The 25,884-nt window shown below is 43.3% G+C and overlaps 2 protein-coding genes across 11 annotated transcripts in view; both read right to left on the bottom strand.

The window, feature by feature from the left end:
* The window catches only part of LCLAT1 (lysocardiolipin acyltransferase 1), a 205,385-nt gene that overhangs the window by 65,215 nt on the left and 114,286 nt on the right, over nt 1-25,884 (bottom strand). For 9 of the 10 annotated variants that reach the window (XM_073338649.2, XM_073338646.2, XM_073338648.2 and 6 more), the window contains one exon: nt 7,938-8,054. The exons of the other annotated variant lie outside the window; for it this stretch is intronic. In XM_073338649.2, the coding sequence (XP_073194750.2) occupies nt 7,938-8,054 (117 nt within the window). The remainder of the gene's footprint in view (nt 1-7,937; nt 8,055-25,884) is intronic. 10 annotated transcript variants of the gene reach the window in all.
* Nucleotides 1,812-7,927, bottom strand: LOC144930426 (uncharacterized). Its single transcript, XM_078852258.1, has 2 exons — nt 3,308-7,927; nt 1,812-2,744 (listed from the first exon to the last, which is right to left on the bottom strand). Exons 1-2 carry the CDS (start codon nt 3,714-3,716, stop codon nt 2,659-2,661), a joined length of 495 nt encoding a protein of 164 aa, XP_078708384.1. The 5' UTR covers nt 3,717-7,927; the 3' UTR covers nt 1,812-2,658.

The raw sequence follows: 25,884 nt of genomic DNA, 5'->3' as shown, positions 1-25,884 counted from the left end.
GGTAGAAAGTTGGCTAGATTGTCAGGCTCAACGGGTAGTGATCAATGGCTCCATGTCTACTTGGCAGCTGGTGTCAAGTGGAGTGCCTCAGGGGTTGGTCCTGGGGCCGGTTTTGTTCAATATCTTCATTAATGATCTGGAGGATGGTATGGATTGCATCCTCAGCAAGTTTGCAGATGACACTAAACTGGGAGGAGAGGTAGATACGCTGGAGGGTAGGAATAGGATACAGAGGGCCCTAGACAAATTAGAGGATTGGGCCAAAAGAAATCTGATGAGGTTCAACAAGGACAACTGCAGAGTCCTGTACTTAGGATGGAAGAATCTCATGCACCGCTACAGACTAGGGACCGAATGGCTAGGCAGCAGTTCTGCAGATAAGGACCTAGGGGTTACAGTGGACGAGAAGCTGGATATGAGTCAACAGTGTGCCCTTGTTGCCAAGAAGGCCAATGTCATTTTGGGATGTATAAGTAGGGGCATCGCCAGCAGATCGAGGGACGTGATCGTTCCCCTCTATTTGACATTGGTGAGGCCTCATCTGGAGTATTGTGTCCAGTTTTGGGCCCCACACTACAAGAAGGATGTGGATAAATTGGAAAGAGTCCAGCGAAGGGCAACAAAAATGATTAGGGGTCTGGACAGTGACGAGATCCCAAGACCCCAAACTAAAGCCATTCAAGCAAAAAGTCCCAATCAGAATGGAGCTTTTGAAGATCATATCCTATGTCATACAAAGATGATTAGGGGTCTGGAACACACGACTTATGAGGAGAGGCTGAGGGAACTGGGATTGTTTAGTCTGCAGAAGAGAAGAATGAGGGGAGATTGGATAGCTGCTTTCAACTACCTGAGAGGTGGTTCCAGAGAGGATGGCTCTAGACTATTTTCAGTGGTAGAAGACGACAGGACAAGGTGTAATGGTCTCAAGTTGCAGTGGGGGAGGTTTAGGTTGAATATTAGGAAAAACTTTTTCACTAGGAGGGTGGTGAAACACTGGAATGCGTTACCTAGGGAGGTGGTAGAATCTCCTTCCTTAGCAGTTTTTAAGGTCAGGCTTGACAAAGCCCTGGCTGGGAGGATTTAATTGGGGATTGGTCCTGCTTTTGAGCAGGGGGTTGGACTAGATGACCTCCTGAGGTCACTTCCAACCCTGATATTCTATGATTCTATGAAATCTACTGTTGGAGCTGCTGTGATGCAAGTAGCCCACGCAATCAAAGATCTGCTGATATCAAGGGTAGTGACCCTGGGAAATGTGCAGGTCATAGTGGATGGCTTTGCTGCAATGCGATTCCCTAACTGTGGTGGGGCTATAGACGGAACCCATATCCCTATCTTGGCACTGGAGCACCAAGCCGCTGAGTACATAAACCGCAAGGGGTACTTTTCAATAGTGCTGCAAGCTCTGGTGGATCACAAGGGACGTTTCAGCAACATCAACGTGGGATGGCCGGGAAAGGTACATGACGCTTGCATCTTCAGGAACTCTGGTCTGTTTCAAAAGCTGCAGGAAGGGACTTTATTCCCAGACCAGAAAATAACTGTTGGGGATGTTGAAATGCCTATATGTATCCTTGGGGACCCAGCCTACCCCTTAATGCCATGGCTCATGAAGCCATACACAGGCAGCCTGGACAGTAGTCAGGAGCTGTTCAACTACAGGCTGAGCAAGTGCAGAATGGTGGTAGAATGTGCATTTGGACGTTTAAAGACGCGCTGGCGCAGTTTACTGACTCGCTTAGACCTCAGCGAAACCAATATTCCCACTGTTATTACTGCTTGCTGTGTGCTCCACAATATCTGTGAGAGTAAGGGGGAGACGTTTATGGCGGGGTGGGAGGTTGAGGCAAATCGCCTGGCTGCTGGTTATGCGCAGCCAGACACCAGGGCGGTTAGAAGAGCACAGGAGGGCGCAGTACGCATCAGAGAAGCTTTGAAAACCAGTTTCATGACTGGCCAGGCTACGGTGTGAAAGTTCTCTTTGTTTCTCCTTGATGAAACCCCCCGCCCCTTGGTTCACTCTACTTCCCTGTAAGCTAACCACCCTCCCCTCCTCCCTTCGATCACCGCTTGCAGAGGCAATAAAGTCATTGTTGCTTCACATTCATGCATTCTTTATTCACTCATCACACAAATAGGGGGATGACTACCAAGGTAGCCCAGGAGGCGTGGTGGAGGAGGGAAAGAAAATGCCACACAGCACTTTAAAAGTTTACAACATTAAAATTTATTGAATGCCAGCCTTCTTTTTTTTGGGCAATCCTCTGTGGCGGAGTGGCTGGTTGGCCGGTGGCCCCCCCACCGCGTTCTTGGGCGTCTGGGTATGGAGGCTATGGAACTTGGGGAGGAGGGCGGTTGGTTACACAGGGGCTGTAATGGCAGTCTGTGCTCCAGCTGCCTTTGCTGCAGATCAACCATACACTGGAGCATACTGGTTTGGTCCTCCAGCAGCCTCAGCATTGAATCCTGCCTCCTCTCATCACGCTGCCGCCACATTTGAGCTTCAGCCCTGTCTTCAGCCCGCCACTTACTCTCTTCAGCCCGCCACCTCTCCTCCCGGTCATTTTGTGCTTTCCTGTACTCTGACATTATTTGCCTCCACGCATTCATCTGTGCTCTGTCAGTGTGGGAGGACAGCATGAGCTCGGAGAACATTTAATCTTGAGTGCGTTTTTTTTTCTTTCTAAGCTTCACTAGCCCCTGGGAAGGAGATGATCCTGTGATCATTGAAACACATGCAGCTGGTGGAGAAAAAAGGGGCAGCGGTATTAAAAAGACACATTTTATAAAACAGTGGCTACACTCTTTCAGGGTAAACCTTGCTGTTAACATTACATACATAGCACATGTGCTTTTGTTACAAGGTCGCATTTTGCCTCCCTCCACCCGATGGCTACCCCCTCCCCCCTCCCTGTGGCTAACAGCGGGGAACATTTCTGTTTAGTCACAGGCAAACAGCCCAGCAGGAATGGGCTCCTCTGAGTGTCCCCTGAAGAAAAGCACTCTATTTCAACCAGGTGACCATGAATTATATCTCACTCTCCTGAGGATAACACAGAGAGATAAAGAACAGATGTTGTTTGAACGCCAGCAAACATACACTGCAATGCTTTGTTCTACAATGATTCCCGAGTACGTGTTACTGGCCTGGAGTGGTAAAGTGTCCTACCATGAAGGACGCAATAAGAAACCTTTTGCAAAGGCTTTGGGAGTACATCCAGGAGAGCCACGAATGCCAGGGCAAAGGAATCCTTTCACATGCTTGCTTTTAAACCATGTATAGTATTTTAAAAGGTACACTCACCGGAGGTCCCTTCTCCACCTGCTGGGTCCAGGAGGCAGCCTTGGGTGGGTTCGGGGGGTACTGGCTCCAGGTCCAGGGTGAGAAACAGTTCCTGGCTGTCGGGAAAACCGGTTTCTCCGCTTGCTTGCTGTGAGCTATCTACAACCTCATCATCATCATCATCATCTTCTTCGTCTCCAAAACCTGCTTCCGTGTTGCCTCCATCTCCATTGAAGGAGTCAAACAACATGGCTGGGGTAGTGGTGGCTGAACCCCCTAAAATGGCATGCAGCTCATCATAGAAGCGGCATCTTTGGGGCTCTGACCCGGAGCGGCCGTTCGCCCCTCTGGTTTTCTGGTAGGCTTGCCTCAGCTCCTTCAGTTTCACGCGGCAATGCTTCGGGTCCCTGTTATGGCCTCTGTCCTTCATGCCCTGGGAGATTTTGACAAAGGTTTTGGCATTTCAAAAACTGGAACGGAGTTCTGATAGCACGGATTCCTCTCCCCATACAGCGATCAGATCCTGTACCTCCCATTCGGTCCATGCTGGAGCTCTTTTGCGATTCTGGGACTCCATCATGGTCACCTCTGCTGATGAGCTCTGCATGGTCACCTGCAGCTTGCCACGCTGGCCAAACAGGAAATGAGATTCAAAAGTTCGCAGTTCTTTTCCTATCTACCTGGCCAGTGCATCTGAGTTGAGAGTGCTGTCCAGAGCGGTCACAATGGAGCACTCTGGGATAGCTCCCGGAGGCCAATACCATCGAATTGTGTCCACAGTACCCCAAATTCGACCCGGCAAGGCCGATTTAAGCGCTAATCCACTTGTCAGGGGTGGAGTAAGGAAATCGATTTTAAGAGCCCTTTAAGTTGAAATAAAGGGCTTCATCGTGTGGAGGGGTGCAGGTTTACATCGATTTAATGCTGCTAAATTCGACCTAAAGTCCTAGTGTAGACCAGGGCTTAGAAACAAAAAAATCACACATTCCTTTTCTTTTTGATACAGCTTTTTGCCGATGGAAAACCAAATGAAAGCCACTGTGTTTTGAGTATATCAAAGAGTATTTCAGAGGTTAGTCCACTCAACAAAGATCCTCCACAGTACTAAGCACTCTGGCTCCCATCTAGCGAAATGCTCAAGCATGTGCTTTAACCACATGAACAGTCAATGGCACTATTTACATGCTTAAGTGCTTTGCTAGATGGGGTCCAGAGCTCTCTGTATCTTGCAAAATCGATTCCCAGATGTGGCCTGTTGGGAAGAAGAGTTAATATGATAGCTTGAGTGCTATTCATCAACAAAAATCAGTGGAGGCGACAACAAAGCTGCATTAGCTATTGCTGAGACTCAGACATCACCAAGAACACAGTTATTACTATCAGGATACAGATGATTTTTCTTTACTTGAATATGAGAAGTACATATATTCTAGTTGTACTCCACACTTCTTTTTTCCACCTATTCATTTCTCATACAGCTTTCTGCTGCCACCTCACTCATCTCCCATGCCTTCATCTGACAGTCACTAAAATTAAAACTAACAGCATACAGAACCATAGGTGCTGGAACAATTTGTATAGAGGGGGTGCTGTGAGCCACTGAACCAAACTGTAAACCCTATGTATGATGGAAACCACTTCAAGCTGGGGGGGACGGCAGCACCCCTAGTTCCAGCACCTGTGTACAGAACATATATTCTCAGCATTCCTTCAGTTTCCTAATTTGGAACTGCATTTTCTTTTAAGATGTAGAGAAAAATAATGACTGAAGTTGTACTATATCATTCTGCTTACAATTACTGTAGAGTAGAAGCAGAAAACTGAAAACACTTCTCCAAGAATTAATTCAGACTTAAATTTAAGTCTTCCTCATGCTTCAAAAGCAGCAGGAATTGCAGTCACCCCTTTATCAGATATTTCACTAATTATGCATCTAATGCACTCTGTCTATATTTACTCTAGGGTACACTTAAGCTTACAGGAATGAAATTAATACTACTTGAGGAAAAACAGTAATGTAACCTGTTAGAACTGGGATGACAAGATGTCTCCCTCTTATTGGAATTCGATCAGGACAAAAATTAGCAGCAATCTTCAGGTTGTATGAGGGCCTGAGTCAGAGTGAGCTCGGGGTCACTTCCTGTAGCTATAAAAGAGCTGGGATATGCAACAAACGTGATGCATTTACGCTCAGAGGGGAAGCTGCTCTGCCAGAGCAATCCTACTTGCCAGCCTATTTTTGTTGCAGCTAGGGAAGGTTAGGTTGGATTTGCGTAGTTCCCATAATCCCAGCAAGGAGTCAGAAACCACATTAGCAGCAGTTTCACATAGGGAGCACATAAGGCAAAGCAGATGTAAGTCGTGGCCACATAAAAGAGAGCTGGGGAAACCAGGAGAGTCTAAAAGTTAAGTCCATGCTGGAAGAAGAAGTGCATTCACATGATTTGGGAGCTGCACAGAAAGTGCTAATAATTAGCGTCCGTAATCTGCCTCCTATTATAAAACTCAGGAAAACCTCACATTAAGACCCAAACTCATGCAAAGAGATGTGAGTAACTTTTTCCTGAAGGTTATTATTTCAGCTTCTTCTCCAAGTACTTTTATTGGTCACAAACAGCTATTTTTATAACGTAACAGGTAATTCATTCATAATACAGCTTGCAATGCATATTAATCAGGGTTCTTGCCAAATTAAATTTATTTTTTCAAAGTTAAAAAGGCAATTAAACTTCACGGCATTTCTCCCCCTCTTCAATGACCTATTTCGGAACTAAATAATGTATTTAGGCTTGAAGTGAAGGCATTTCAGCATGAGGAATGGAAAACTGTCATGAGCCAAAATTTATTCACAGGGAAACCATGGGGCATTAAGGTTGTCATACAGGCGCAAGAATATTTTCAAACACAAACATGATGTTTAAGTTTTCATCACCACCTCCCCAACTTAAAATCACACACCATCCTTCAGTCTGCAATCACAAGCAAGAATGAAGATCCAAGTCTATTTCTGGGGTTATTGTAACTGCTATCCATTACAATCGTGTGGAAACAGTGAAGAAAGGGCTAGCACCTTCACGTTAGGGGTCTTCATTTTCTTCACAACTCTATGCAACTGAAAATAAAGGTTTTATAATGGGAAGTATTAGGCTAGACTACCTAAGAGTTGAGTGCTCTCCCCCCTTTTTACTCCCCCACGGTCCATCTACACTGCAGCTTGGAGGTAAAATTCTCAGCTTGGATAGACATACATACACTAGCTCTGATCTAGCCAGTGTGCTAAAAATAGCAGTGTGACACAGCAGAAAGGGCAGCCGCTTGGGCTAGCCATCCAAGTACATACCTAGACTTCTCAGATGGGATTGCAGCCAGTTGGCTACCCACAGCCATCACCAGCGCTGCCACAGCCGCACTGCTTATTTTAGCTCGGAGCTAGCATGTGTATAGCTGCTGTGTAGACGTACCTACAGCTACATAGATACTTTAATGTTAATGGTGAGGTTGGAAGGACATTTCAATTTAACATTTCATTTGTCTGAAAATGTGCCTCCTATAGAAACAAGTAACACATAAAATTACAGCATCTGAAACACCAGAAGAAAAACTAGTTTTTTCAGGTTTTTTCTCCAACTTTGTACATCTGACAAAACATTCTTATAAAATCACTTTTAGTGTTTTCCCTTTATAATCAGTTGCCCTGTTTGTGCATGTTTTTTACACAGCAACATGAGAGAAAAACAATTTTTTAATACAGGAAAATTACTTAAAACCTCAAGGATTGGGGAGGTGACCTCTCAACAAGTATAGTACCTGAAATGATTTTAAACTTTTTTTTTAATTGACTAGATTTCAAGTTGAAAATCTTGCTTTAATTGAAAAAGGATCCCAAGATAATAGCATTAATACAGCAAAGAAAGACCTAACTGTTGGAAGTTTTAAGCAAATCAAACCTTTAAACTGTGTACGTAACAGTGAACTACATACTACCACAAGTTAGACAAAGAACATGCAATGTATGTGAAAACCTAAGATGCCTACTAAAATTTCAACAATGGTGTGTTGTGACCCACTGCTTATGTTGTTCATAGTAGTCTGTTGTTTTATGCTCCCCTTGATTATTTATTGTAGTCACTTGGTGTCCCATTTTATAGACAGACAATAAGCTCTTCAGAGAACAGACAGTCTTGCTATATGTTTATACAGTGTCTAGCTCAACGGAGCCATGATCACTGACTGGGGTCCCAAGATGCTACTGTAATACAAATAAATACTCCCCCAGGATTAAGTACAGGTACAGACATTAAGGCTAGCCTTACTTAGAGATTTCCAAAGTTATTTTCCTGCACTGAATCATTAACCAAGTCATTGTATTAAAAAAACTTTGGAGCAAGGGGGTGGTTTCTTGTCTCATTGTGGATGTTCTAAATTATATTAATATCTTATAAACACAAGACTGCCGCTATTCTCAGCATACTACAAACCCCGTAATCATGGCAGAAAACAAGAAAGTTGTCTTCTCATATGAGGTATCTATTGCATTTCTAATACTATTTTGGAGTAGTTAGTTTATTGAAGTCAATTATCTGGCTTTCCTGAGTTTAGTTATTTGAAGCTGCAGAGGAGAAAGGTAAATATATATATAAAGAAATGTTACCTTCCCTTAGACGTTCTACTACAAAAGTGAAACCAGTAGTTCGTGGATGCAAGACATATTTGTATTTCCGGAGTCCATTCTTTTCAGCAAATTCATTACTGCGGGCTTTGGTATTGGCTAAAGATTTAAAAAAAAAACATTAACAACATGAATATTAGAAGGAGTTATAAAGTTTCATAATATTATAACAGCCCCCAATACAACAGCAGCACACAGAGTACATCACTGTAGCACTGTTCTGAAGGCAGCAGACTATAACAGTGCTTTTGGTTAGATTCATAATACCATGAGATATAGCAACTTGTGAGGGTTTTTTCCTTATATGATTGTTTAAAAAATTTTTTTTACTCTTTGGTGTACTCTTAATTAACCTGTCTTTCACATTTACCAAAGCTAGATAATGAAAGACATAATAAAATGATTATTGCAATGTACAAGTTACATAAGTGCCGGAAACTGGAATGACATTTTAACTCAAAAGGTACAGTTTGTAATAGTGTAAGCTTTGATATTATGAATTGAGAACCTTTAAATCAACGTTTTGTGTCAAACAGAATTGTTATAAGTACCTTATTCCCAGCTGGGAAAAAAAAAAAGCTTTGTTTTCTAAATGTAGACAAGCAGCAATTAGTCAACTGCACTAGATCAACACCTGACAGTCAGCTTACTCATTTTTAACTTGACAGGCTTTAGTCACTAGTCTAGTCATAAATTTGAGTTGCACTTATATACAGTACATTAGATTTTCAACCAATTCCCCTCTGCAGCAATACAGGCTTGCTATTGTAAGCACAGTATTCACAAGCCACCTGAAAGCAGTTCTGGTGAAAACCTGGTGAAGTAAAGAGTTTCACTGTCTGGCAGCAAGAATCCTGTATGCAAGGTAACTGCACAACTCTTCAGAAATAATTACTACACATCCCACTCAGCAAACCAAAACAGATACAAAAAAGAAAAACTGACGAGTGGACATGAAGCCACTTGTTTTATAGCATGTGTGGGAGAATTCTTCAAACTGTCTGCTCAAATTAAAGTAGCCTTGCTTGCTGCATTCCATTGGTGTCACTGCATCTTCAGGGTCACTAAGACAAAAGACACCTAGGATCTCCCCATGCCAACATGAGGAAAAACAATTTAATTGAATGTATTTATTATACAACACCTTTGGTGTTCAAAAGGGGACAGTCCAGCAACAGAGGTGTGGAACAAGATCTGTGTCTGATCAATACAAAACCCAATGCACGTAGAATTTATTAGAATCAACCACGGCTAACAGCGAATAAAGATGAGAATGCTAATGGAAAGCCCATTGTTGCTTAATAAGCTAGCAAAATTGATCAAGTACAGATAATATCTTTTCCTTTTAATTTCGTCAAGCTTTGTCACCTAACTCATTTGTCAAACAAAAACCAAAGGCATGAGTGTAGAGATTAGTCCCAATCATTGTGTTAGTAAGGCACTCTGCTCATTTGTGCCAAGTCTGCCTCTTTTTATTCTAAACCACATGCTCTCTCTATTGCTCACTGGTAGATATGTTACTTTATACAGAGAACCTCCTGTTGGTTAATGAACATACTATGCAATAGCAATGTGCTAAATAATTTTTCAACTTAACAAGCAAAAATGCATTACATACGATACAGAATACAATCTTTCATGGATGTTGCCCTTAAAAAATTAACAGTGGAGCAGAGGCTTACTGACCACCTAATTTGGAGACAATAATAGCTACTACTCAGCGACCACTATGGCATACTATGGAGTACTTCCAGGGAACAAGTAATTAATGCAACCAAAAGAGTCCAAACATATTTTCTTCCAATTTGCCAACGCATAAAGCTACATTAAAAAAAACATTATAGTTAAAAGAAAAGCTTCCAAACCTAAGAAATCTGAGAAACATTAAAATAGCTGAAAAAAATCTTTCACCGAGAACCCTCATCCACAATGGCTAACTGGTCCATGCTTAAAGAGTTTTAAAACAGTTCTGCTAACTTCATTAATACCCTACTTTTGAAAGAGGTCTAGAGAAACAATTTTAATCTAGGCAGCGTCTCTGCACCAAATGGGAGGGGAATCATGAATGGGTGTTTGGGAAGTTGCAGCCTTCCTATCCTTCCCATATTGCTAAATAAAAGGGGGAACTTCAGACTGATGTGAGGAGATGCCCAAGAGTGGTCCTGGCTTAGTACAGTCAGAGTGCATATGACAACAGAGAGCTGCAAGCAGACACAGAACTGGTTGCTGAGGGTTCGAGCTGCAAGCAGACACAGAACTGGTTGCTGAGGGTTCTAGCTGGTGTTTGACTATTTGTGTTCCTGACATTTTGAAAACTGGAAAACTAGAAAAAGATCAGTCAATGAAAAGGATGATGAGCAGACAATATCTATATATAACATCCCAAAAGAGCTATGTTAAAAGAACTTTATTAAGGTTGCAAGTCAAGCACTCAAAAGTTAGGAAATGCCAGAATTACGGTTGCATGTGCAAACTTAATTTACCCCCTGGTGCAAATGCCTTATGATACAGTCTTTAATTACATGGTCACATACTGCTTTTCCCACTGGAAAATTTGCTCTGAGAATGAGTAATGTCTGTGTATTAAAGGAGACAGCTGTCTCTAGGACCCCTGCTTTATTTGTTGCAGAAGTTGGGAAGTGTGTAACAAATGAGGCAGGGAAATGCAGGGAGAGAAAGGGTGGTCTCACGGTTAAGACAGCTGAATGCTGTCCTGGGGAACTGGATTCTATCTCTGCCACAGAGTCCCTATGTAACATCTGGCAAGTCACAAACCAAACTTTTCACTGGTAGTCATTAATTGTATGTTCTTCCTTTTCTGGATCCCCAACTTAAGACAGGGGCTGAGCACTCAGCTACAACTGAAATCAACGGGAGTTGTGCTTTGAACATATTAAGTATCACATACTGCTATGTAGCCTGAAAAGCAGGCCCCATGCATCTCATATTAGGCACTCAGTATTAGTGGTCACTTTTGACCGTAGTCTCCTTATGTCTCAATTCCCTATCTGTAAAATGGGGATAAATAGTACCTCACCTCACAATTGTGAAAAAGTTGTGGGGTTGTGAAAATAAATTCATTACTGTTCATGAAGCACTCATATTTTAGCGAGACATCACAGAAAAGCCCATAAGGAACTTAACTCTATCTTCAGAGCAGGGTTTGAATAGTGTGCAGTAAATAAGACCTGGGGCCTCCATCACTTGTTACATTTTCAACCAACCACCTCTGTACTTTCTCCCTGGAAGTCCCTCTCACTTGGGAAGAGCTCTCTGTGAACATCCACAATGCTACCTCATTATCCTCCTTCAAAGCCCTCCTTTAAAACTCTCCTTTGCTACAAAAGCCTACAAAAAATTTAATTAACCATTGGTGCATGGATACCATTGCCTTTCAGACTAACCAGTATGAGAAAGTTACTCACCTTGCCGTTACTGAGGTTCTTCGAGATGTGTCCCCCTGTGGGTGCTCCACTCCAGGTGACGGTGTGTCCTGGCGCCGTTGATCAGAGATCTTTGGTAGAGGTACCTGGTTGGGACACACATACTCAGCTGTTGTCTCTCGGTCTCGTTAGAATCTGCCTGAGCGCACGCATCCCGCACCCCCCTCAGTTCCTTCTCTACCGTGGAGAAATCAGTATAGAACTTCAAAGTAGAGGGGAGGAAGGCGGGGAGCAGAGCACCCACAGGGGGACACATCTCGAAGAACCTCAGTTACTGCAAGGTGAGTAACTTTCTCTTCTTCTTCGAGTGCTGTCCCTGTTAAGCAGTACCCACGAAGTACCCTGTGGGTACTGCTCTACTCCAGGTGAATGTGAAGCAGTACCCACTAAGGCTGGTGGGACTTTGGAGTTGCGGCAGTGAGTACTGTAGACAGTACTGTATGGCCTACTATTGTGACTGCCGTGGTATCCTGTGTGATAGCATAATGTTTACTAAATGTGTGTTCAGATGACCAAGTGGCCGCCTTATAGATATCAGGAATGGGTACATTATGGAGGAAAGCAATGGATGCTGACATGGCTCGAGTAGAATGAGTTCTGATGCCTTCGGGTGGTTGAGCATTTTGAATGCAATAACAGGATCTGATGCAGTCAGAGATCCACTTGGAAAGTCATTGTTTAGAAAGTGCCACACCCTTTGATCGCTCGGTAGTGAGACAAATAAGCAGGAGGACTTACAAAATGATTTAGTCCTGTCTGAATAGATGGCCGGTACTCGTCTGACATCGAGGGTATGCAGCATTGCCTTGTGTGAAGTCTTGTGAAGTTTGGGATAGAATGTCGGTAAGTATATTGGTTGGTTAAGGTGGAAGGTTGATACCACCTTAGGGAGAAATTTAGGATGGGGTTGCAGGGTAACTTTGTCTTTGGAGAAGGTTGTATAGGAAGGGAGGCCATCAAGGTGCTGATTTCCCCTACCCGCCTTGCTGATGTTATAGCAACCAAGAAGGCTACCTTCATGGACATAAGAAGAAGAAATGAAGTAGCTAAGGGCTCAAATGGAGGTTTCATAAGACCATGAAGAACGAGATTGAGATACCATGCAGCTGCAGATGGATAAATCTCGGGGTAGAGATTTTGTAGGCCCAGGAGGAAGCGTTTTATAGTGGGGTAGGCAAAGAGTGAAAATCTGTCTAACGAATCATGGAAGGTAGTAAGGGCCGCTAGGTGTATCCTGATGGAGCTGAGTGAGAGTCCATCCTGTTTTAGTTTCAGGAGGTAGTCTATGATGTTAGGAAGGGTCATGATATGGGGTCATAAATGTTTGTTTGAACACCACAAGGAGAATCGCTTCCACTTCTGCAGGTAAGTTTTACGAGTGGAGTCTTTTCTACTATGCAGGAGGCTGTATCGGACTTGCTCAGAACAGGCTAATTCATAGGTCTGGAACCATGCTGTCAGGTAGAGTTTCTGGAGCTGGGGGTGAAGAATTTGTCCATTATCCTGGGAAAGGAGATCTGGTCCGTTGGGGAGAGTCCGTGGAGGACGGGTGGACATGTGGAGCAGGTAAGGGTACCATGTCTGTCTTGGCCAAGACGGGACAATGAGTATGACCTGAGCCTTGTTGTCTCTTTGATCTTGCGTAGGACCCTGTGTATTAGAGGGATCGGTGGAAAGTCATACAGGAGAGAGCTGTTCCACGGGATGAGGAATGCGTCTCCTAGGGATGCAGTCCCAAATCCCGCTCTGGAGAAAAAGAGGTGGCATTTGCGATTCTGGGTTGTGGCAAAGAGATCTATTGATGGGGTGCCCCATTGGGAGAAGAGCTGTTGTAGTATCGTGGGGTGCAATTCCCACTCGTGTTCTTTAGAGAAGTGTCTGCTGAGTGTATCGGCGGTAGTGTTGTGACAGCCGGGTAGGTATGACTCAACAATTTGTATGTGGTGCTCTATGCACCAATTCCATAATCAGATGGCTTCCAGGTAGAGGGAGTGTGATCGAGCTCCCCCTTGTCTGTTTATGTAAAACACACACGCTATATTGTCCGTTAGGACCCGGATAGATTTGTTCTTTATAAGGGGAAGAAAGTGGAGGCAGGCTTGTCTCACAGCTCTGAGCTCTAGGAGGTTTATGTGTAGATGCGTCTCTGGCAGAGACCAGCATCCTTGTGCCACGTGTCCCTCCAGATGCGCTCCTCAACCGATCAGGGAAGCGTCCGTGGTGAGCATGAGCATGGGGAATTGTTGTTGAAAGGGAATGCTTATGCGAAGGTTCTCTGGTCTTGTCCACCATTGCAGGGAAGCTAGTACATTCGCTGGAGGAGTTAGCAGCGTGCAGAGCTGTGCCTGCTGGGTTTGTAGTTTGAGTTGAGCCAACCCTGAAGACATCTCATGTGCAGCCTGGCATACTTGACCAAGTAGGTGGTGATTGCCATGTGTCCAAGGAGCTGTAGGCAAATTCTTGCCAGTATTCTGGGACAAACAGAGAGCGTATGAGGTGTAAGATAGTGAGGAATCTGTTGTGTGGTAGTGAGGCTCTTGTTCGAACTGAGTCCAGGTGAGCTCCAACGAATTAGATCTGCTGTGTTGGCTTCAGGGTGAATTTTTGGATGTTTATTTGTAGGCTCAAGCTGTGGAAGAGTGAGATGGTGAAATGAGTAACTCGAAGCGTCTCGTCATATGAGTTGCCCTTGATGAGGCAATAATCTTGATGGGGAAAAGTATGATCCCGTGTCTGTGGAGGTGGGCCACAACTATGGCTAGGGTTTTGGAGAATACTCTTGGTGCTGTGGAGAGTCCAAAAGGGAGTACCCTGTATTGGAAATGGTTGTGTCTGATTGTGAAGCATAGGAAGCGTCTGTGGGCCGGATGAATGGATATGTGAAAGTAGACATCCTGTAGGACAAGGGCTGTGAACCAGTCCCCTTGTTCCAACGCAGGTATTATTGTGCCCAGTGTGACCATCTTGAATTTTTGTACTCTTACAAATTTGTTCAGTCGGCATAGGTCTAGTATAGGCCTCCATCCCCTGTCTTTTTCTGGGTCAAAAAGTAGTGGGAATAGAACCCTTTTCCTTGACATTGGGTAGGCACGGGTTCCACTACACCAATCCAGAGAAGGTGATCCACTTCTACGCAAAGTAGGTGTTCATGAGAGGGGTTTCTGAAGAGGCACGGGAAAGGGGGAAGGGTAGGAGGGTGGGATATAAAACGGATGGAGTAGCTGGACTGAACTATTTCTAGGACCCAATGGTCCTGTGTAATCTGCTGCCAGGAATGATGGAAAGCCTGGAGGCGGTGGCCAAATGAGCAAGTAGGCAGTGGAGTCAAGGAGTGGTCCTGCAGGCCCTCGACCAATGCTTCAGATTTGTTGTTTATTTCCCAGTGGGTGGGAAGTAGCTGTTTGCGCTTGGTTTTGTCTGCACCTAGGAGGTCTAGGGCGATTCCTAGGCACGTCATAGGGTCTGTTCTGAGGCCGGTGATACTGTTGTGTACATGGTCTTTGGTAAGGTTGATACCATTGTCTCCTGGGAATTGATGGGTAGAAGCCCAGGTGCGTAGGGTTGCTCTAGAGTCTTTTATGGTGTGAAAGATCTTGTTTGTCTTTATCAAAGGGGAGGTCCTCCACTTTGGTCTTCAGATCTTTGGGGATACCTGATGCAGAGAGCCAGGAAGCTCTGCGCATAACCAGAGCAGTTGCGGTATTCTGGGCAGCTGTATCTGCCATGTCTAGAGATGCCATGACTAGAGGGCCATTCTGGAAACAAATTGGCCTTCGACAAGGACTGACTTAAAGTCTGCTCTCCTGTCCTCTGGAATATGGGAGTCAAAGAGTTTATTGTAGTTATCAAAGTCATAGCTTGCAAGTAGGGCGCAGTAGTTTGCAATTCTGAATTGCAAAGTGGAGGAGGTATAAACCTGGCAGCCCAAGGTGTCAAGACGCTTGAGGTCCTTGTCTTGCGGGGTAGGCAGGTAGCGTGGCTGTTCTGTTCTGTGAGCCGCTGCATCCACTACCAGAGAATTTGGTTGTGGGTGAGAGAATAAAAAGTCTACGTCCTTAGCAGGAACATAATATTTGCATTCAGCCTTTTTTGCAAGTTGGTAAGATAGAGGCTGGAGTCTGCCAGAGAGTGTCAGCTGATTCTAGGAGTGCGTCATTTATGGGAAGCGCAAACTTTGAGGGAGCAGAGGGTTGAAGGATTTTGAGGAGTTTGTGTTGTGTCTCCTGGACCTCCACTAAAGGGATGTCTTGGCTGACTGCCACCCTCTTGAAAAGTTCCTAGAACTGTTTCAGGTCGTCCAAATGCTGTGGAGGCGGAGGCAGCAGGGCTCTGTCTGGAGCTGCTGGAGAGTTGGGGTTCGGCGAATCATGGTATGGTCCCTGGCCCACGTCTTCAGAGCGGGTTTCAGGCCCTCTACAAGTAGATGGAGCTGGAGGCGCAGAAGGAACTTGTGGTCTGGTGGAAGAAGCATGAGGGTGAGTGGCAGTAGGAGCTGGCCAAGGGTACCAATGAGGCCAAGGCATTGGATGACAGAAGTTAGGTATAGCCCATGGGGCCGGGGGGGTGGGAGGGGCAGAGTAGGGAAACTGAGGCTGGTGGTTGTTTGCCATGGTCTGAGGTGTAAAAGGATCCGGTGCCGTAGGAGAGGCAGGTGGGGAGAACTCCTGCTGTTGCATATCAGGCTCGCTGTCAGTAAAGGTGGCCAGGTCAGGTGGCGAGAGTGGCTGGTCAAAGAGCAAGCACTGTGTATCCAGGAGCGGAGAGTTAGGCTCAGGTGCCAGTGAAAGACCATCTTGATTCAGGAACCGTTGTTGCTGTTCCCTAGGGTCTGAGTGTGCTGCACGCGGTCTGTGCTCAGAGGCATGCACAGACTTTTGTTTAGCTTTCCCCGGTGCCGTGGGTCTTTTGTGTGCGCCCTGCAGGAGGTCCGCTGCTGCTGCATGAGCAGCGGGCAGACTCGGTGCCGACATTCTTGTTGGCACCGGGGTAGAGCATGCTTTCGGCACTGGGTCTATTTTTGGTGCCAAGGGGTCTGGTGCTGAGGACATCTTCCCTGCACGGGAAGTTGTGTCCCTGCCTCTGCACTCTGCGAAAGCCGCTGAAGTGCTGGGACGGTCGGAGACTCCTGTCTTCGGCGTTAACAGCACTGAGTGTCAGGATCTCGCAGGAGACCCTTTACCCTTGTGGAAGTCTCCACTTTGAGACAGTTGGGCTCCTTGCCCTGCCTGAGAGGATGAAGCCGTGCTCCCAATAGGTTCAGACCTGGCCAGGGAGCCTGAGGGAGAGGGTTTAAAGGTGCCCTTCTCTGGAGGTGGCTGCAGGGATTTCTGAATAAGAATCATTTTCAGCCACAGGTCCCTGTCACAATGAGCCCTGGTTTTGAGGCTTGTGCAATGGAGGAACTTAGCAGGGACGTGTGTGTCACCTAGGCACTTCACGCAGCGTGAATGTCCATTGGACTTTGGCATAGAGTCCTGACAAGAGACACATTTCTTAAATCCTGAAGCCCCTGGCATTATAGAACTTGAAGTGCTGGGGGAGTCTCTCTCCGCGGGAGACAAGCCTGAGGAAAAAAGTTTTTGTTTTTTTGTTTCTGTTTTGTTTTTAACTAAGTAGCTATTCTAAAGGAAGGGAAACAATTGGGATGTTACTAACTACTGCTATATTTTTGTGATTGTTTCCTTCAGAGACCAGGGAAGAGTGTTAGCACTGCCCTGAGTCCTGACTTCAGCCGAGGACGGTTGAGAAGGAACTATGGGTGGAGCGGGACCCACGCACTCAGGCAGATTCTAAATAGACTGTGAGACAGCAGCTGAGCACATGAGTCCCAACCAGGCACTGCTACCGAAGATCTCCGATCAACAGCGCTGGGACGCACCGTCACCTGGAATGGAGCACCCACAGGGACAGCACTCGAAGAAGAACGTCTGTTTCCTTGTTCTCCTTCATCTGTCTGTATCCATGTGTTGTCTCTTGTCTTGTCGTTCAATTATACACTCTTTGGGGCAGCGACCATTTTTTGTTCTGTTTATACAGTGCCTAGCACAAAGATGCCCTGGTCAACGATGAGGGTGGTTAGGTTAAAATTCAACAGCCATTCATTCAGTGAGCACTCTCCATACGTTTGTTGGGGATCAGTATTTATACTAGCAAGTGACAAAGATTGAGGGAGTTTCCATGCCGATTTTGAAGGGTGGTTGGTGATGCTCTTAATATACATAAAAGTTATCATAGAAACTGTAAGCATCACACCTCTGTTATTCTTAGACTCTGCCACTTGGAATACCAGGAATCAACAAGTTACTTTAAAAAAAATAAATAAAAAAGGAAGGAAGGAAGGACGGACAGCACACTATTTGCCATTCTACCCAATGCATTTATTTCGAAATTAAGCGTTGTGTTTTTCAAGAAGTCACTTTAAAATTATATATGCTAAGACCACCACAGAAGTTGGAACTGGAGCTGATTTACTGTCAGACATCCTTTAATTTGAATATTCTGAATTGAAAGATAGAAAAATGTAGTGATCTGATAAACTGCTGAGGCAAAAATATGAATGTTGCTCATTGAGAGTCAGGTGTCATTCAGCTATTTAAAAAAATGAACTATTTTTTTTCCAGAAAACTTTGGAGCCTGCGTTGTGCAGGAGGTCAGACTAGATGATCATAATGTCCCTTCTGACCTAAATATCTATGAATCTATGGAGCCAACTAGGGTCTACAGGAATTTTACCCAAAAGAATACTGAAAGATGTAAAGAGTCAAGAAAGGAAAAAGTTGGCAGAAGATAGTATCAATCTCGTGAAACTACAACAAACATCAAGTCTGAAGCACATGGAAATACTTCACACTTGGATTTCGCATTGCTCATGAGATTATGGTAAGATTTGTATGAGAGTCTTTCCTAGCCTTTGCCATATTTTTGCTGGAAAGAAATTCAAAAGTCTTTGCAATCCATCTTTTTGTTGGTGGCCATTCAGCATTTCATAGTTTGGCTTCAAAATAATTTTAAGTACTAACAGTGTAAACTGTGAACATTTAATTTTGGATAATGATTTTTACTGACTCATAATAGCACATGTAAAGGGAGAAATATACACTTGATACCTTACTGCTTCATATTATAGCAATGCTGGGCAACCTGATCCACCTTTCCCACATGCAATATCAAATAGGCCAGTAGAGTTTTCGCAAAGTATTTCTATATATTGACATTTATGGGACAAGACCTACTAGTGTGTTTAGAATACCTGTTGATGTATTTAAAAAAAAACAACGGAGGTACAGACACATACTGGTGATGGATATAGTTTTCAAGTATACCTTAAATGATTTAAGTCACTTAAGATGCTTTTGAAAACTGAACCCAATGGGCTTAAAGGCAGCAGACCTCAATTTTTTCCATGGCTTTCAATATGGATTTCTCTTTCATGTGTCTTTGGGAGAGAAGCACTGATCAGGACTGAGTATACTTTAGAAATTATACTAATGTTATTTAAATGTGTTTAATATCAAATGGGAACTTTAGTAATAAGTTAATCTGAAAGGACTGCAGTTACTTCGGTATTAGTTTCACCATGCCACCTCTCAGGACTCCCCATCACCACTACAATCTTCTATTGTGGAATTACATAACAAAATAATAATAATAAATAATAATAATAATAATAAAAACAACAAAATCAAAGAACCCATTTCAAATGAAACAGTAAAGAAAATAGCCCAAAGCTACTTTTAGGAGTTAATTTTTAGTTGAATGATCAAAAGTAGGTACTAACTTTAAAGTTGTGACATTTAATTTTCCCCCTCCCACCCAGGATCCGTGCAACAGTCATCACTGAATAAATAGGTCATGTTACTGATATTGCCGTCATCCCACCTCCCCTACTCCTTTGTACATCTTGGTACCCCTCCTGGTAATTAAGATGTGAGCTTGGAGCAGGCCTCATGTCCCATCCATACTGAGAGGACACCTAGCATATTCTGGAGGGCTGAATAGGGAGAACAGACTGCCAAACTGTGCCTTAAATTACTAAATAAAGCGCACACAAATTGATTTATAAGTCAAAGACTGAAGAGGGGGAAAAAAGGTTACCTCTGACAGCACAATGATAGAACATATGGTAGTACCTGCTATCACCTGCATTCCCCTTCCATGGGCCAGCAAGGACACTCACTCTAGGCTCCTGGCTCCTCAGCCAACACCACTCTTGGATGGAGACCCATGTCTCTCTGCCTCCTGACTATCTTTTCCAGGCTGCCCAACTCCCTGCCTACACTGTATGTTACCCAGCAAGTCAGACTTGTGGCAACAAAAATATATCAACTCCCCAGGTTCCTTTTTTGGGCCTGTTAGGGTTTGCCTCCTCCCCAGGTCTGGTTTAACCAGTTTGACTCTTCCTTCTGGGTGGGTCAGCTTTGTCCCCATCTCCCTTGATTTTCCTCTCAGACCGTCTGCATATTGGTTAGCTCATTTCCCAGGTTCGGTCACTTCTCTAGTATTCTTGTCTATTAATCATGATTTCAGGGAGCGGGGAGAGAAGAATGGAGCGGCGAGGTGCAGAGTTTATAGAACCGTTCAATGCCTGTTAATGAGTAGGCCTCATTGAGTTTGCACCCCCCCAACCAGTTCCCCATTTCCTTACCTAACCCCTAATTTGAACTGAAACCGCTATCTAACTCCTAATTTGAGCTCATAATCTTTATAGTCCTCTTTGTCCGTATGTGTGAAAATGGACAAGGCTTTTTGTCCCTAACAGTAGTGGAGCTAGATACTGTACCATTCCTTCTGCCCCATCTTATTCAATTTACACCGCATTTCAAAAACCTTCAGAAACACATCCATGTGAACCCCCTTCCTAAAGCAGGGAAGTAATTTGGAGTCCATGCCACCCATTGGGAAAGGCTCCTAGTATCTGGCTTCATCTATCAGACTATAGTCCTGCTGGTGCAGTTTTTACATCTCAAGCTGATGCTGATGATCCTTCTTCTCCCTCTCCTTGTGCTGGCACTGGCTCTCCTGCTCTCCTCTTCTCACGTGAGCTGACATTGTCGCTCTAGCTCCAAGAGCTTCCCTGCCTGCTGAACCCTCTGCCAGTGGGCTCATGTTCCCCATGAACTTGGACCATAATTCCTCCTCTGGTCGTTAGGATACAGCAAGTCGACTAGCTGTGTCTTTGTCCGCTCCGCAGTTTTGAGCTGCTTTTCTTTGCATAGCTCAACCAGCCGATATTTCTTCAGCTGTTCATAATTCATTTTCCCTCTCTCTTTTCCTGCTATTCCTTCCCCAAAAAGACTATCAAGACTTTTCTCTGTGCTATTTCCTTCTAGGATATTTGCTTTCACAGCTGTTGGCATATAATTCACACTGTTACAGAGCCAAATACACTGCCACCATAGTTCAGGGTAACTGCAGCTGGTATTTCCCCTCTATTGTCTAGCAAGGGCACCCATTCTAGACTCCTGGCTCCTCAGCTGTCACTCTCTGTCTCTGTGTCTCCCTCCTGATTTTCCAGGTTGCAGAAGTTCCCTGCCTACACTGTGAGTTCTCCAGCAAATCAGATGCATAAACAGGCCTGCTTTGCCTTTTCTCCGGAAGCTATAAACGGCATAATTGCCCACAGTTAAGTTACCGCACAGCTCCTTCTAAGCAAGCACATTTATTCCTCAGATGAAAGCACAGAGAAAACATATTAAAAACAAGTGTCCCTGAATAAAAGTGTCCCTGAAGCTTATAATACTTCTCAGGGTTTACATTAGTCGTGTCTCCCCCAGAGATGTAACATACAATCCCACAATAATACATGAACATTTTCATTTTTAATATAACAAACTCTTAAGATACATGAAAGTTATTATAACAAGATTTGTTCAGGATATTGCAGGAAATTGCCATATCTATCACACCAGACACAGAATTTCATACCTGTCAATTTGTATTTCATAGCAAGTGGAAACATTGGTAAGAGAAACGTATGAGGCAAATACATTCTATTTAGATGAGAGACTAACATTCAATGTGTACAGATAGACTGAGTTAACATGACCTAACACCTAAGCTGAGAAAAATGGACACACAAATCAAAATTCAATCACCTTGCCTTATTAAGGTGGCTAAGGGTCAGGAAAGAACACCTCCAAGATCAAATAAAACTACTGAGTAGGGATTTGACAAATAGGTCTTGGTAGAGGGGCGTAAGGCCTTGTCTACACATGCAAACTGCATTAGTTTAACCCAAATCTGTCAATTTGCACATTTAGACAAGGCCTAAGAAACAGAAAGAGCAAGTGGCTCAGGCTGCCTGATGAAAGGGGAAAGAGTGGACAGTAGTCTCTAGAAATGTAAGGCATTTTCTTTTTTCACTGCAACTAAGCCAGGTGCACGTACTGCACTGAGCTTTGCAAAGAATTCAGATGAGGTATGTTATGCAAAGTTCTCTGTGTTAATTTGATTTTCCCTCTATTAATAATAAAGCTTGTTTTATCAAAAGAATATGACTCAGACTTCTGCTTGGTTCATTTCCAACAAACTGTCCTAGAGGTAGATAAGGGAGGAAAAAAGTGTGTGGAATCTTACCTCCATTCAGAGTAATGTCAAAATGTCATGAACAAGAAGGTGCATCCCCCAAGCATTGCTGCAGCCAGAGTGACATGCAAGGCAACCCTCAAGACGAAGGGAGTGCAAGTGACATTAACTTGGTAGTTCATATTAATGATACTTCCTTTCTATCGAGGCATTATAGTTTAGATAATTAAATACAGGAAGCTCGAGTTATACAGTAAATATTTAAGAAGAAGGAGAGAAGCAATAAGCAGAATGATCTATTTTTATGGAAATCAATGAGCTGCAGTTTCAAAAGTAAAGCAAAACTGGAACTTAATGAATGTCTGGTATGTAAACATTTCAAATACTAAAATGTACAATGTAACTGAGGTTGTCTGCTACCCTTCACCTATCAGATAGCCAAAATGGTTCCCATTCTTTTAAGCCTTTCACCGTTTACAAGTAAAACAGACTAAACATTCCATGGAATTTTAATGACGTCTTTTCCAAGCTAAAATGTAACAGGGATATCCATAAGACTCAATTTGATGGGTATTATGAACTGCAGTCTGAAGTGTTGGCATAAGAACTTCAGATGACAGAGCATTGAAAAAGTACATGGAGTATTGGTTTCTAAGTGAAAATTCTGTTCTGGAAGCTATGAACTATACCAAAATAGATTACAAGAATTAATTATAAAATTTTCAAGTTCACATAGTAACAGAGTATTTCTGAGCCTCCTGTCTACAACTGTCACTGAAGTTAGTAAATGTTTGACAACATAATTAAACATACAGTATGCAGCAGTTTGACTCAAAAGCTAACTGTGGGCTTGTCTACACTTGCAGCACTGCAGCAGCCCGGGTGCAGCTGACCTGCTGTAGTGCTTAGTGAAAACGTTACCTACAGCGATGGGCGGGCTTCTCCTATTGGCGTTAGATCAGTGGTTCTCAGCCCGGGGTACATGTACCCCTGGGGGTACACAGAGGTCTTCCAGGGTGTTACATCAACTCATTTAGATATTTGCCTAGCTTTACAACAGACTACATAAAAAGCACTAGCAAAGTCAGTACAAACTGACATTTCAGATAGACAATGACTTGTTTATACTGCTCAATATACTATACACTGAAATATAAGTATAATATTTATATTTAAATTGATTTATTTTATAATTATATGGTAAAATCAGAAAGTAAGCAATGTTTCAGCAATAGTGTGCTGTGACACTTTTGTATTGTTATGTCTGATTTATGTCTGAAGTAAGCAAGTACTTTTTAAGTGAGGTGTAACTAGGGTGTATGTAAGACTAATCAGACTCCTGAAAGGGGTACAGTAGTCTGTAAAGGTTGAGAGCCACTGGCATAGATACTCCATCTCCCCGAGAAGGAGAAGCCCCACCAGGAGAAGCCCTCCCATCGACACAGCGCTGTGTACACCAGGGCTTAGGTCGGTATAACTACATTGCTAAGGGGTGTGTTTTCCACACCCCTGAGTCACATAGTTATACCTACATAAGTTGGTATTGTAGACCAAGCCTTTAGGATTGTTTCAGTTTCTCTATAAAGTAAATCCTAAAGAAACATGCCCTAAAAACAAAGATGCACATTGCATTTGAGTTTGTGTACTCAAATTGTACATGGGTACGTTCACTGTCTGATAGAAACATACACTGACATTATTTGAGGCTTGCGGGTGTCTCCTGTCAGAGTCTGTTTGCTTCTGTGATGTCTTTCAGTGCGTACACTGTTATTTTTATCTGTGTATATTTTAAAATATTTATTGTATTAAAAGTGTGACTCACATAGGCAGAAATACATTTGACCTAGGCTGTCTAAATGGGTAACTATAAAAGGGAGGGGGTGTCTCTAATGGTTTGAATGCCTCATCTCTAATGCTTACAGTAAATAACCAGGGGGTAAGTTGAGATTACTTTTTCTACAAATTTCACACATCCTATTAGACTAAAAAAAAAGTATCCCCTCTGCCCTTACTCTGATACCTTTGTTTGTCTCATCCAGCTGTTATATCTTGTATTTTAGATTATAAAATCGTAGGGGTAGGAATTATCAGTTTCTCTATGTTTGTACAGTGCCTAGCAAGATGGGACCCAGACTTGTTGAGGCCTTTAGGTGCTACTACAGTATAAATGTTAAATAATAAATAGCGGCATAAGGATCTGGGTATTCTGACCAGAGTCCTATTCCTGGTTCTGCCACTTTTGGAAAGTAGTTTATTCACTATGTGCCTCAATTTATCATCTGTAAGATCGGGATAATTACCTCGAAAGGTGATTGTGGGATTTTGTAAAGCCCTGCACTCAAAGTTTGAGACTATCGTAATGAAATCCACATATTTCACTGAATTTTGTTGTGTTACTCTGGATAGTGTTATATAGGGTGCAACAAGAAATTCATGAACTTTTCAAGAGGCTAGAGGAAGAAATTCATAGTAATCACTCAGGGCTCAATTCACTTTGGGAGCTATGGGCTTTTATGAGCCATTAAGCTGGTTTTACTACTGAAAACCAAACAATGAACAATGTACAAACTCAGAGCATTTTAGCATGCTGACACTTTTCCCTGATAGCTTAATTTTGTAATCCACGATCTACTTTTTTTATGTAACACTCTACATTTCAGGGTCACAGAAAAAGCCTTCAAAACATGAACCATGTGTAACCCATGAGGTTGTGTATGCATAATCTGCAGATTACCTAAAACAATAGTTCCACAACCCCCACCCAGCAATGCACTTAAGCACAGGCTTCACCTTAAACACTTGAGTAGCCCTATTCAAGTCAACAGAACTACTCACATGCTTAAAATTATGCACATTTTTATGTGCTTTATTTAAGTGGAACATAAGAGTTGTGAACTGCCCCATTCATCTGAATTAGGTGTTCAAGCTGAAGTTCAATTATGACCATTTAAATGCAGCTATTGTGATCCTGATCAGAGCAATCAAGAAGGAGGACAGCCATATCATGAAGAGCTGATCAACTAACTGTGAGCGGCATTTCATTCTGGCATCACCAGCCAGTAGAATTAAGTATAGGAGCACCACATTTTTTCCTCCTATCTGGCCTTGGCTGAAAACCCATGCCACTACTCTCAAGACTTCATATACTCTCCAACCATCATTGGTCCCACATAATAAACCTGAATAACTGACCACTCTCAGTTAGGTTTCCCTTTTAATTAAGGAGCTTCATTTATCCATCTATTTTGGGAGGTTGCACAGTGTCCATCACAGTCGTATTTATGCACGGTTAACATTCTACTTAAGGACACGTTGTGCAATTATTCTTATTTTTACTATCTGAGAACTGTTGAAGACATTAATGCCATTTTCTAGTTATTACGCATCAGATCATGTATTACCAGCGCCCTTGAACACATAAGAACATTCACTGTAGTCCCACGGCACGCAGTGCTCAATGGAAAACCATAAAGAGAGGGAACAAATGGGGCACTGCAGTTACTCCTAAGAGAGTATAGCCTGTATTTCATATCATAACACTCCTGAAGAGATCTGGGCTACACCATGCCTCACTAGACCGTTTTATAAAAAGGAGTAATTAAAAATTCTTTGGGGCTGAGGGACAGGGGGCAAAGAGTTCAAGCAAGAGAACACGTAAAAAGGTGGGCTATGCTGAAGCTTCTGAAGCACTGGACATAAGATTCCTTTGAATTCTTGTAGAGCTCTGGATTTCAGAAAGAGTAACTATTTGTTCTTCTGTTATTTGTTAGGGGGTTCTTTTTTGCAGTGTGTTTGCAACAGAATTTTCGGGGGGGGGGGGGGAGGGAAGAGAAGAGAAGGGGGAAATAATCTGATGCATTTTGCCCAAACTCAAAGTATTTCAAAGTGGAAATGATGACCAAACAAAAAATTTTCTCCCCAGCCCTTATATATATAGTTTGCAAATTGTTTATGAAAAAGAA

This window comes from Lepidochelys kempii, chromosome 3, assembly GCF_965140285.1.
Source record: "Lepidochelys kempii isolate rLepKem1 chromosome 3, rLepKem1.hap1, whole genome shotgun sequence".
NCBI classification, from domain to species: domain Eukaryota; kingdom Metazoa; phylum Chordata; order Testudines; family Cheloniidae; genus Lepidochelys; species Lepidochelys kempii.
Note: the sequence above shows the minus strand (reverse complement) of the source record. Positions and strands in the feature narration are given on the sequence as shown.